The sequence below is a fragment of the Narcine bancroftii genome, chromosome 6, assembly GCF_036971445.1.
Source record: "Narcine bancroftii isolate sNarBan1 chromosome 6, sNarBan1.hap1, whole genome shotgun sequence".
In the NCBI taxonomy this organism is placed as follows: Eukaryota; Metazoa; Chordata; class Chondrichthyes; order Torpediniformes; family Narcinidae; genus Narcine; species Narcine bancroftii.
The window spans coordinates 25593084-25606412 of NC_091474.1; the positions used below are offsets into that span (position 1 = coordinate 25593084).

Below are 13329 nucleotides of genomic sequence, written 5' to 3' on the forward strand. Positions count from 1 at the left end.
CTCTCTCTCCCTGGCTGATTAAGATGTTTGATGAATCTATCACATTGGGTAAACTACCACAATCATTTTACAGAGCTACGATTTCTCTAATCTTGAAAAAAAAATAAAGACCCGACCGAATGTTCTTCTTATAGACCTATTCTTTGTTGAATGTTGATTCTAAGATCTTCTCTAAAATTCTAGCGACAAGGCTAGAGAAGATATTACCATATATTATCTCTGAAGACCAGACTGGATTCATTAAAAATCGTTATTCCTCCTTTAATATTAGAAGATTGATGAATATTATTTACACTCCTTCACATAAGTCTTCAGAATGTGTTATTTCACTAGATGCTGAGAAGGCCTTCGATAGAGTAGAATGGCCTTATTTATTTACAGTTCTTGAAAAATTTAATTTTAGTCCGATATTTATATCTTGGATTAAACTTCTTTATAATTCCCCAGTTGCCTCGGTTTTTACTAATACCCAAAGATCACCATATTTTCGATTATTTCGGGGCACCAGGCAAGGGTGCCCCCTTAGCCCTTTATTATTTAACTTAGCTTTAGAACCTTTGGCAATTGCTATCAGAGAAGCACCCAATATTACTGGTATTATTCGTTGCAGGGATATTCATAAAGTATCACTATATGCAGATGATTTATTGTTATATATTTCCAATCCTGAAAATTCTATTCCTGCAGTTTTATCTTTATTAGCCCAATTTAGTAATTTTTCGGGATATAAACTGAATTTAAATAAAAGTGAATTATTCCCTTTTAATGGATGGGTCCCCTATTTATGATAGTTTACCTTTTAAAATAGCTAGAGACCATTTTATATATTTAGGGATTAAGATTACTAAAAAAACATAAAGATTTGTTTAGGACTAATTTTTTCCCTCTATTGGACCTGATCGGCAGTTTACTTACCAATTGGTCACCATTATCCCTATCCATGATAGGCCGAATTAATGCTATTAAGATGATGATCTTACCTAAATTTTTATATATATTCCAAGCTATACCTATTTTTGTTCCTAAATCTTTTTTTGATAAGGTCGATTCTAAATTGTCCTCGTATATCTGGCAAAACAAGAATCCTAGATTGGGGAAAAAATATTTACAGAAATCTAAACTAGAGGGAGGGTTGGCATTACCCAACTTTAGAATTTATTACTGGGCAATTAATGTTAGTTACTTAAGGTATTGGTTGAATTATTCAGAATTATCTCTAAATCCCCATTGGGTAAATTTAGAAATTAAACCGATACAAAAATTTTTCAATTAGCTCTATTTTGGGAGCTGCTCTCCCTTTTACTCTTACTAAATTATATAAACAAATTGATAATCCAATGGCTAAACATACACTACGTATATGGTTTCAATTCCGGAGATTTTTTGGCCTAAGTCATTTTATCTTGGAAACTCCTATTGTACTAAATTTCCTTTTTCATCCTCTCTAATTGATCAAGCTTATTTACTCTGGAAAGTTAAAGGTATAACATGCTTTTCGGATTTATTCTTGGATAACTCTTTCATGTCATTTGAACAATCATCCATGAAATATGATTTACCTCGATCTCATTTCTTTCGATATTTGCAGATTAGGAGTTTCTTAGTTTCGACTTTACCCTCTTTTCCCAATCGGGAGACTACGACTGTTTTAGAGGATATGCTATATTCAAAATTCCCTCCAAAAGGTGTGGTATCTAAATTATATAATATAAGTACAAAAATAAATTCTGGGACTTTGAAAAGTTTAAAAATGATTGGGAAAGAGAACTCAACCTTCATATTTCTAATGAAAATTGGAATAAAATTCTGCGACTGGTAAACTCTTCTTCTCTATGTGCAAAACATCACTAATACAGTTTTAAAGTTGTTCATAGAGCTCATATGTCTAAAGATAAAACTCCATCGCTTTTATTCTCATATCGATCCTATATGTGATAAATGTCAATTGGAAATAGCTTCCCTTACACATATGTTTTGGTCCTGTCCCTCTTTACAGAATTATTGAAAGGAAATTTTTTCCATTATATCTACTGTTTTGAATATTGATTTACAAACACATCCATTACTGCAATTTTTGGATTACCTATGATAGATTTGACTTATTTATCTCTTCCTGCAGATCGTATGATTGCTTTTCTTACACTAATGGCTAGAAGATCTATACTATTAAATTGGAAAGAGGTAAATCCTCCCACTGTTTTCCAATAGTTTACCCCAAACTATACTATGTTTAAATTTAGAGAAAATTAGAAACTCTGTCTATGAATCCCCTTCTAAGTTTGAGTTAACCTGGCGACCATTTATTCAATATTTTCATTTGTGGTGAGTTGATCTGGCTCTGTTTTCTTTCTATGATTATGTATGATAATTGGGCTGTAAGATGAGATCGGAGTGATCGGCGTGGTTTAGCTATATCTGTAGGGTTTTTTTTAAAGTTTTTTTTAAGTTTTTTTTTAAATTCAGATTTGTTTTTTCTTCTTTTTTGGGTTTTTTTTCTCTTTTTTCATATATTGTTATTAATTATATCTTTTTTTTTAGAGATAGTTCACACTCTAAACTGATCAAAATTTTTTTTAATGATATATTTTTATTCTGTAATATTATTGATTAATATCTCTGTATTAATTCATTACTTACTATGTATTTTTTTATATCGCTTTGAACTGTATGTGTTTATAAATTATAATAATAATAAAAAGATTGAAAAAGAAAGAAAGAAAAGAACCCTCCATCTTATCCCATTGCCTGGATGAGATGGTCTTGTTTCCCAGGTTAGGGAAGTCTAAAATTAGCATTGATTTTGGATGAAGTGAAATATTTAGGGGGGGGGGGGGGGGGAAGAGAGAGTCTGAGGAGCACTCTTCAAAGTATGTCAAACAAGCATTTAAAGATTCAGTAATTTTGAGCGGTACTGAATAGGAAAGAGCAATATGGGCCAAATGCAGGCAATTGAAACTAGCTTAGACATGGTAAAACTGACAAGCCATTAGTCTGGAATTTTGATGCAGAACAATTGCAGCTTCAATGGCTGAAAGTGGTTGGCTGTGGATAGAGTTTTCTTGGCCATCACCTTCCACTCACCAGGCTCTGCATTCAACAATTTCTATTAGCTGCCACAAAATTCCTCTCAGCATTTCAGTGACAGGTACCATTGGAATTCCCTGGTCTACCTTTGTCCCCTTCAACTTCAACCTTTGCAGCATTTTCCCATCTAATTGAATTTGCTAGACTGTACATGTACTTTATCATCCAGCATCCTCATCTTTCTAGATGAGGCAGTGACCCTACCAATCTCCTGTCTACCACTCAATATTTAAAATATTGTCTCCAAACAGATTTTGTAACCACTTTATAGAGAGCACCTGCATTCAGAAAACCTACTACTCCAACTCCATATCCCATTTGGATTGTCTGGTCTCTTGGTACTCTTACCCTCGAAGGGCTCAGGCCCAAAATGTCGTTAATATATCTACCTCCTATGGACATTGCAAGACTGGTTGAATTCCTTCAACATTTGATTTTTCTTACACTTGTAACGTCTTCCATCCAGACACAGCCTTTGAGGCTCCAATTTCTATACCTTCAGGTAACTAGATTCCGATTTATTGTCAGTATATATGTGCCATCACATACAACTTGGATTCTTCCTGCAGGTCAAGCAGAATAACTACTTAATGGTAATTTTAATGAAAACTACACAACTTTCACATGTAAACAAAGAATTGAGAGAGGAAAGAAAGCTTCCCATCTTTATTACAAGTGGCTATTTTTGTCAGTCATCCAGATGCAATGTTGGATCATTTTATTTCCACGAGTATAGCTGCAGATGCTTGGCACCTCTCACCGTCTTCCTGTTAACAGCCTCAATAATCCACTTTTTCCCCTTGCAGATAAGTCTAACTCTATGTTAGGGCATAGATTTAAGGGGGAGGGGTGACGACTTGAAAGGTCCTTGAGCACCTTTTCACCAACCCCTCACGGAAAGGAACAAAGTATGAGGAACGAGGATATCAAACTGGTACAAAGGTAAAAGGAACAACTTCACACGAGCAGTGCTGAACAACCAGAGGAACTGCTCACGCTAACCATCTACAAAATCATTTCTTAAAGACAAACAGCCATTTTGGACCATGAGTCCACGCCATCCAATTAACCTTCAGGCCTGGTGCATTTCAAATGGTGCTTTATTAAGTATGTGAAGAGGAAGAAATTGGTTTGGTCTAAAATTGGCCCTTTGAAAATGGGCAAGGGTGAAATTATTACCGGAAACAAGGAGATGGCAGAGGAATTTAACAAATACTTTGCAACTGTCTTCACCAAGGAGGATATAGGTTATAGTCAGTTAGGGGGTAGTGGTCATGCGGTACCAAGAGACTTGGGGAACTTTACTGGGGAGGTAGGGGATCTAATGGATATCCGGATCCAGAAGCAGGAGGTTATGAGTAAATTGTTGGGACTGAGGGCTGATAAATCCCCAGGGCCTGATGGGCTGCATCCTAGGGTGCTTAAAGAGGTGGCTATGGAAATTGTGGAGGCACTGGTCGACATTTCCAAAGTTCCATAGATTCCGGGGAGGTCCCTGAGGATTGGAGAGTGGCTGATGTGGTGCCGCTTTTTAAGAAAGGAGGGAGGGAGAAAACGGGAAATTATAGACCGGTTAGCCTGAGATCAGTGGTGGGGAAGATATTGGAGTCCATCATAAAAGGAGAAATAGCAGAACACTTAGTCAGTAATAATAGTATAAGGGCTAGTCAGCATGGATTCCTTAAGGGTAAGTCATGCTTGACTAACCTTCTGGAATTTTTTGAGGATGTGACAAAGAGGGTGGACTCGGGAGAGCCAGTGGATGTGGTGTATTTGGACTTCCAGAAGGCCTTTGATAAGGTACCACACGGGAGTCTAGTGGGCAAGATCAGGGAGCATGGTATTGGAGGTAAGGTGCTGACATGGATAGGAAATTGGTTAAGAGCTAGGAAACAAAGGGTTGGAGTAAATGGGTCTTTTTCAGAATGGCAGGATGTGACGAGTGGAGTGCCTCAGGGATCGGTGTTGGGTCCTCAGTTGTTTGTAATTTATGTTAATGATTTGGATGAGGGGATTATAAATAACATGAGCAAATTTGCAGATGACACTAAACTGGGTGGCGGTGTGAGGAGGATGTAAGGAAAATGCAGAGGGACTTGGACAGGCTGGAGGAGTGGGCGGCTAAATGGAAGATGAATTTCAATGTGAACAAATGTGAGGTTATTCATTTTGGGGGAAGTAATAGGAAAGCTGAGTATTATTTAAATGGAGACAAGCTAGGGAGTGGCGAAGTGCAAATGGATCTGGGTGTACTTGTTCACCGGTCACTGAAGGCTAGCATGCAGGTTCAGAAAGCTGTGAAGAAGGCAAATGGAATGTTGGCTTTCATAAAGAGGGGATTGGAGTATAGGAACAGAGACGCCCTTCTGCAGTTATACAGGGCCCTGGTGAGACCCCACCTGGAGTATTGCGTCCAGTTCTGGTCTCCAAACTTGAGGAAGGACATACTAGCTATAGAGGGTGTGCAGCGCAGATTTACAAGATTAGTTCCAGGGTTGGCAGGGTTGTCATATGCAGCAAGGCTAGAAAAACTGGACGTATCCATTGGAGTTTAGAAGGATGAGGGGGGACATGATTGAGGTATACAAAATCATCAGGGGGATAGACAAGGTGAAGTCTGATTACTTGTTCCCAATGATGGGGGAGACGAGGACTAGAGGGCATAGTTTAAGAATACAGGGTAGGCCCTTTAGGACGGAGATGAGAAAACATTTTTTTACCCAGAGAAGTGTGAATCTGTGGAATGCTCTGCCACAGAGGGTGGTAGAGGCGGATTCGCTGACTATGTTCAAAAGAGAGTTAGATAAGACTCTTGTGGGTAACGGAGTTAAGGGTTATGGGGATAAGGCTGGAAAGGGGTACTGATGGTAATGATCAGCCATGATCTAAAATGGCGGTGTTGGCCTACTCCAGCTCCTATTGTCTATTGTCTAAATCGGAGCCCCTGGGGAAAACACAGGGAGAACGTAGAAAGTGAGATTCAAACTCTGGTCCTGTAAAGGTGTTATTAGACTAACTGCAACGCCAACAGTGTCGCTCCATATGCGTGCAACTATTTATTTGTATCTATGAATACTTTTCCTACATATTGTTTGTATGTGATTAGGTCTGGTTGCGTGTCTGCATGTTTTGCACCGAGGACTGGAGATCGCTGTTTCATTGGTTGGTGACAATAAACTTGAATGAAGGTGTTATTTACAATGAAAGACTTGCTACTGCTTCCCTCCTGTGTCAAACTAATAAAAGCTTCTGTACAATTAATGTTTAAAGTGATGCATGGACAAGCACGTAGGGAATGGTTTAGGATTCAGGCAACTGGGACTTGCTTGGTCAACTTCTTGCTTGCTTTGGGACACCTCTTTCACTCCGTGGGTGGGTAGATGAAATGAAGAGTGGAAGGCAGGGACAATTCCACCATTTCAAGATTCATATCATTATTACACAGTTATTGCCTCTTACAGTCAGGGAAAGAGGAGCAAAAGCTCGCAGCTTCCATCCCACTGTTCCAAGAGAATGTAGGCAGAGAGCCGGATGGGAGAGATGTGGGCGAAAGGATACGGACCCAGGTTTTACATGCCGGGGACACCACGACTAATACCCGCAGCGACCCTGGACTCCCCCCCCCCCGCCCCCTAACCCAATCCCCAGCACGTCCCGTGCGGCCCTGGACCCCCCCCTGACCCAATCCCCAACACGTCCCGTGCGGAACATCACCATGTCGCCATCTGCTTCGCTGGGCGCCCAGCCGCAGCTCACGTGACCTCTCTCTCCCCCGCCCCCCCCCCGCGTCGATGTCACTTCCGTTGTCAGGGCGAAGGACCGAGCGTGGGTTCCGGTCTGGAGTGTTGGTGGCGTTGGTTGGAAGCGGCAGGAGATGTGGCGTGGAGGGAGTTTCCCGAGGGCTCGCTGCGGCCCGGGGAGCGCTGTGTCGGCGGCTGCGCTCGTCGCGGGGCGGGGGGCCGACGGTCGAACAGGGTGAGAGGGAGAGAGGGAATATGAGGGAGGGTTGGGGTTCTAACAGAGGGAAAGAGAACAGCTTTGATCATATAATGGAGAGGGGAGCAAATTTATAGACTGAATGATCATCTTCGTTCTTTAGCTCTGAACTAGGGTACGTCAAATCTGTACAAACAAGGGCAATCCTTGATTTATTTTTTTCAGGCATTGAACTCTGGACAAATCAGAGATTTTGGGATCTACATTTAATCAGCAAATGTTGCTAGGAGTGTGTTTGAGGCTCTGGCCAATGACTTTATGATGTGTGCAAAATGACACTAAAGTGTGGTGAACCTTTGCAAACTGCTCACCAGATTGTGAGGAGCAGATTTCACTCGAGACAAAAACTGAGAACAAGGAACATTTATTATACTATTACAACAATGCGAAGTTGGGTGCTTCCGCTTACCCTGGGAATACACTGATACTGGGGCTTACCCAACTTTTTATACATTTCATTTCAGTACAGAGGTCCCTTCCCCCTTAACATTCTTTTGCCTCCTGGATTGGTTTAGCATTCGGTAATTCTGTCTACGTGTATTCTAACTTCTTATCAGTTTATGTGTCTTCCTGCAAACTTGTTTACCAGGAAATATCATGTCTTTGTTCTTTACTCATTAATCAACCCCCAAGACTTGCTAAATCTATCTACTTGCTATCCTGTTTTGAGGACCCCTATTTTATTATACTTGTTTAAACCTTCCTCACATTCCAGTATCCCTTCACCCTGATTTAACCCATCATACTTCATTCTTAATTAGCACTTACTTGACTCCTCATATTCCAGTATCCCTCACCAGATCTTCTGCTCTCCAACTGTTCCTCACTCTTAACACTATCAAGATGACTCTTTCTGTTCTTAAATTCTCTTTGAACAGTAAAATTATGTTGGCATTGCTTCATTCCAACTGCTCTCTCTGTAACTACATATGAGATGTCAGCCTGTGAAACAACCTCTATCACTGCATCTCAGTGCACGCAGTAGTAAAATTGTACTTGAAAGGCCTAATGATCTGCTGAACTTCACCACTGACTCCATTTCCTTGAACTCTAATTTTAAAACTCTGCTTTTCTAGAGAACCAGATGTCAAAGGTTCAAGGAAATGAACTTCGCCCTCTGTATTTGGATTTCCAGGCAACAACACCACTGGTACAAACATGTTTTTTTTTAAACTTTATTCTCTAGGATCGGGTTATGATTGACAATTTCTGCATTTATTGCTCATTCTTTGTGCCTTTGAGAAGGTATTGGTGAGTGGCCACCATGAACTGTTGTATTCCCACAGCCCTGTAGGTAGGGTGCTCCAGGATTTAGGAAGTGATGTATTTTCACTTTGGGATAGCATGCTACTGAGTGTGTCAACCTGTGAATGGTGCTGTTCTCAAGTGTCTGTTGCTCTTTTTCTTGGTAGAAGTGCTTTGGGACAAAGTAATTTAGCCAAGTAACTGCAGGGTAACCCAAACCCTATTGCACTGAATGGTGAAAGGAATGAATGACTGGGGGTTTGAATGGGAGGGGCTTGGAAAGGGGCAGCATAGTTAGCACAATGCTGTTATAGCTCCACCAACGTGGGTTCAAATCTGGCACTGTCTGTAATGAGTTTGTACGTTCTCTCTGTGTCTGTCTGGGTTTCCTCTGGGCATAGGGATTACTTAAAGTGGTATGTGAGTGGGTGTATTAGGAAGGGTTGTGGCTGTCACATGACAGCACTGCCCCCTACCGAGTCGGAGGACACACCAGCTGCCAATTAAGGTTTGGTTATGCTCCACCCATTAGTGCACACCTTGCTGTGGAGCCATGTAAATTACCTGGACTGCCTTCTCCAGTCTGCCTGTACTTGGCCTTGGGCTGTTACATTGGCTGTTGTCATTGGATTAATCTTCCAGGGCCATTGGTTCCTTGTAAATGATCTGGGCTTGTTCCTCCAGCACTATAAAGGTGCCATGTGCTCTTTGTTCCCCTCTTTGCCAGCTTGGGACCACCCTGCTTCACTCCAGGCCTAGAAATGTGGAAGCGAGCTGGAGAAACTGTTGGTAAGATGTGCACTGTTAAAAGGGTTGGGAGTGTTTAATTACTGTCCCTTGTAGCGTAGAGCCGTGGCTGTACCGTCGGGGGGGGGGGGGGCATCATAGTGATTTTTCCTTCATCATTGTATGTACCAGTTCATTGCATGTGTGTGAAATTTGTTCCCACACTATTTTTCCACGTTCGTTATTAATTGTCTGCTATTTCTTTCCCACAGCTGGTGCAAACTGTGTCTGTGTGCGCACTGCATCAGTTACCATTTCCCACACTTGCCTTCTGTAAATAAAATAGTTCCCCTTCAAAACTGTGTTCAGAGTCCTTGCCTTTGAGACCTACTGAATCTGTTTCCTTACTCATAACGATGGGGAAAAAAAGGTGCAGACCACTGAAATAAACCCATCAGCATGCATGCTAGTTAATAGAAGGTTTTACTTGAAGGTTTAAAAGAAATTAAGTTTTGAACTACATCAAGGTGTCATTTGCATTTTAATCTAATTTTCAGAAGCCCTGTAGAATGTTTTAGTCCGTATAGAAACTGTAAATGTCCTCTGGCCCTTTAGTGGCCACAGCACATTTAAGTAAAAGCCTTGTATTCTTTTCACCTCACGTGACATAAATATTTTTTTATGTAGCTGGTAAGAGAGAAGTACGAGAAAAAAAAACTTGACTGTTTCACGGGGAAGAGGGCCCATAAACTTTGAGCAGAGTCCTAGGTCGCTGATGCCATTCTAGTGGTGCTGTTGCCAAAAAAAGGGTTGAGAATGACTTGTTTAATACATTCTGGGAGCAATCATAAAATTCGTCCCAATTGTAAGAAATCATTATTTTTATTTTATGTATGGCTCAGTAAAAGCCGATTCTGGCCATTTAAACCCCTTCTGCCCAATTCTGCCTAAATTGACCTACAACTCCTGTATGCTTTTGAAGTGTGAGAGGAAACCGGAGCACCCAGAGGAAGCCCATGTAGTCATGGAGAGAGTGTGCAAACATCTTACAGAGAGCACTGGATTCAAACCTGGATTGTTGATGGTGTAATAGCATCGCACTAACTGCTACGCTACGCTAACCATGGTGACATGTTTTCTGGGTAAATGTTAAGTCCAGTTTACATGCTGCAGGGTTGCTGAAATAAATAACAATCAGTTTATACATTTTTTTTTACTGTAGCCACTTGGCCACAGATTTATAGTTTTATCTCTGTCTTTGAAATGCAGTGTTCTTTTTCTTCTTTGGCTTGGCTTCGCGGACGAAGATTTATGGAGGGGTAATGTCCACGTCAGTTGCAGGCTCGTTTGTGGCTGACAAATCCGATGCGGGACAGGCAGACACGGTTGCACCAGTTGCAAGGGAAAATTGGTGGGTTGGGTGTTGGGTTTTTCCTCCTTTGTCTTTTGTCAGAGAGATGGGCTCTGCGGTCTTCTTCAAAGGAGGTTGCTGCCCGCCGAACTGTGAGGCGCCAAGATGCATGGTTGGAGGCGATATCAGCCCACTGGCGGTGGTCAATGTGGCAGGCACCAAGAGATTTCTTTAGGCAGTCCTTGTACCTCTTCTTTGGTGCCCTTCTGTTTCGGTGGCCAGTGGAGAGCTCGCCATAGAACATGATCTTGGGAAGGCGATGGTCCTCCATTCTGGAGACGTGACCTACCCAGCGCAGTTGGATCTTCAGCAGCGTGGATTCTACGCTGTCGGCCTCTGCCATCTCAAGTACTTTGATGTTGGAGATGAAGTCGCTCCAATGAATGTTGAGGATGGAGCGGAGACAACGCTGGTGGAAGCGTTCTAGGAGCGATGTCTCCGCTCCATGAAATGCAGTGTATTCTACAGTATTACCATCGTTTAATATTCTCAATTAATTGCTAGGATCCGCGAGTATTGGATGCAATGCTCCCTTATCTGGTCCATTATTATGGTAACCCTCATTCAAGAACACATGCGTATGGCTGGGAGAGTGAAGCAGCAATGGAGAAAGCGAGAAAGGTAAGTCTTTTCCTTCATTTCTGAGTTGCGTTTAATTACAGTTAGGAGTGTCTGGCTGAAAATCCATTGCAAACAATTTTCAGGCTATATTTTTGGCTTGATGTATATTTTTATTTTCCGTGAGCAAGTGGAAGAATTTTTCTAAAGGCAGATGTATCTTGGAATCCATCTAAACCACTATTGCTTCTTGCTATCCTTGATTTTCTAATTAAAAAAAATCTTTTACTCTGCTGTTGAAAGCAGTCTTGGTCTCGAAGCTCTCAGTTTCCATTTGCCTTGAGTTTTCAACATAGAAACCGGCCGGCTCACTAACTTGTCCCTAATGGCCATTAGTTTCAAAATAATTATGGGATAGAATCGAATTGGTCCTTGGATTGAGATTTTAAATTGGAGAAAGTCCAATTTTGATAATATTAGAAAGGATCTGGCAAGTGTGGATTGGGACATGTTATCTAACAAAGGTGTGCTTAGCAAGTTGAAGGCCTTCAAAAGTAAGGGCTTCTACAAATATATTAAGGTTCATGGAGCCGGATATCTGAACCGGGATTCGACAGGGTGCTGAGGACAAGAAGGACTCCTGAAGGACCCTGGGTGCTGAAGGCTTCCTGATTGTGTTGGAGGTTTAGATCTGGAGCTCGAATGGCCAAAGAATCGAACAGGAGTCTATGTGGCTGCAGAGGCTGTGAGAGCAGTAGAGGAGAATCCACAGACAATCAGCGACTCTGAAGGAATTCTTTTCTTTCTCTTTCTCTCGCACTGTAAGGGGCATTGAGAAACACTAATGGTGACTGTCTGCTTTAGGGCAGAGAAAAGTTAAGTACATTATGCATACATAATGTATGCTACATTTTTTTCAATAGTACATAACAAAAGGAACCTTTAAATTATTTTTCAGTGTTAAAAGTTTCTGCAATTTGCATATAGATATTGGTGAGATTTAAATGTGAAACCTCTTGGCTGGATTTTTGTTAAAATAAATATAAAAGAAATATGTTGGTTTTAACCTACATTTTAAAATTAATTTTATTGTTACTTCAGCAAACAGCTGCTGTGATAGGTGCAGATGAGAGAGAAATTATCTTCACCAGTGGCGCTACGGAGTCAAACAACATCGCTGTTAAGGCAAGTGCCTGTGCCAATGCATCATTTGTTGGTTAATCTGTTGCATTATTTACTTTTTAAAAAAAATCAGATTCCATAATCTGCAATCCTCCACTTGTCACCTCCCAGCATTTGTTGCTTTCCCCCTGACTCTATCTGACATTCAACCCTTTCTCGCGTATCCACCTATCACTTCCCAGATCTCGCCTTGCCAATGGTGGGGAGCATGCTTGAAGGTTTCAAAGAGTGACTGCCTGGATGCATGGTAGTATTAAACCATGACCTTTATTTACAGCAGCAAATAAATACGTAGTAGGAGACACGCACACCTACACGCAAACCGATTTCACTATCGTTACTAGTTAACTGCAAATAACCACAACTACAGGGTGTTAAAACAAATAATACCTGCCACCCCTCTCCTCCACCACCCCCCCCCCCCAACAATTAGCAAGCATGGTACTCAACTTAAAGAAGCAATTTAAAAATTAGATCAGATGATCCACGATGGTCTCTTTGAGGTGCATGAGAAAAAGAAACCTGAGCCACCTGCATACCTCACAATCAGATAGTTCTCCAGCACTGTTCGCACTACCCAGTCTGGAGCGGCCCAGGTAGTTACCTCAGCAGGAAGAAAAGAGAGTGGTTGGACCACATGATTGAGTTTTATACCCAGCACCTGAGGGATAACCCAGGTATTGGTTTAAGTGACTAAATGTAAGGTGACTTCAGGTGAACAACCATTAGGGATTATTGGCCGTGAGCAGGTTTGACATTCAATTTCACAGGGTGGGCGGGGATAATGGCACTTGACCTCACTGACCAGCAACTGTGTTACACCTTCCCTATCTTGTTGTATTGGGCATCTCCCCTGCACTCTCAGGCAGGAGAAAGATCTCACCTATAAATGTTGACTGTTCATTGCCCTCAGGTGGATGCTGTTTGACCTGCTGGCTTTCCCTGTTTTGCAGAATAATTACTGCTTGCTGAGTATGTATTAACTTTGGTGTCTTTGGTAAGGATGAAAGACTGATTATTGTGGTTTATTTTCATAACTTCAACCTTTTCATCCATAGTGTAATTCAGTAAAAGCTACAGATACTATTGAGGTGCATTAAACAAGTTTCAAATATTAAAGTTATGTT

At 41.3% G+C, this 13329-nt stretch overlaps 1 protein-coding gene across 1 annotated transcript in view; it reads left to right on the top strand.

The window, feature by feature from the left end:
- The first annotated feature begins 6875 nt into the window (after positions 1-6875).
- Positions 6876-13329, top strand: part of nfs1 (NFS1 cysteine desulfurase) — a 29139-nt gene continuing 22685 nt past the window's right edge. Inside the window, exons 1-4 of the mRNA XM_069888037.1 lie at positions 6876-7059; positions 8157-8230; positions 10967-11083; positions 12122-12205. Coding sequence (XP_069744138.1) covers positions 6876-7059; positions 8157-8230; positions 10967-11083; positions 12122-12205 — 459 coding nt within the window. The remainder of the gene's footprint in view (positions 7060-8156; positions 8231-10966; positions 11084-12121; positions 12206-13329) is intronic.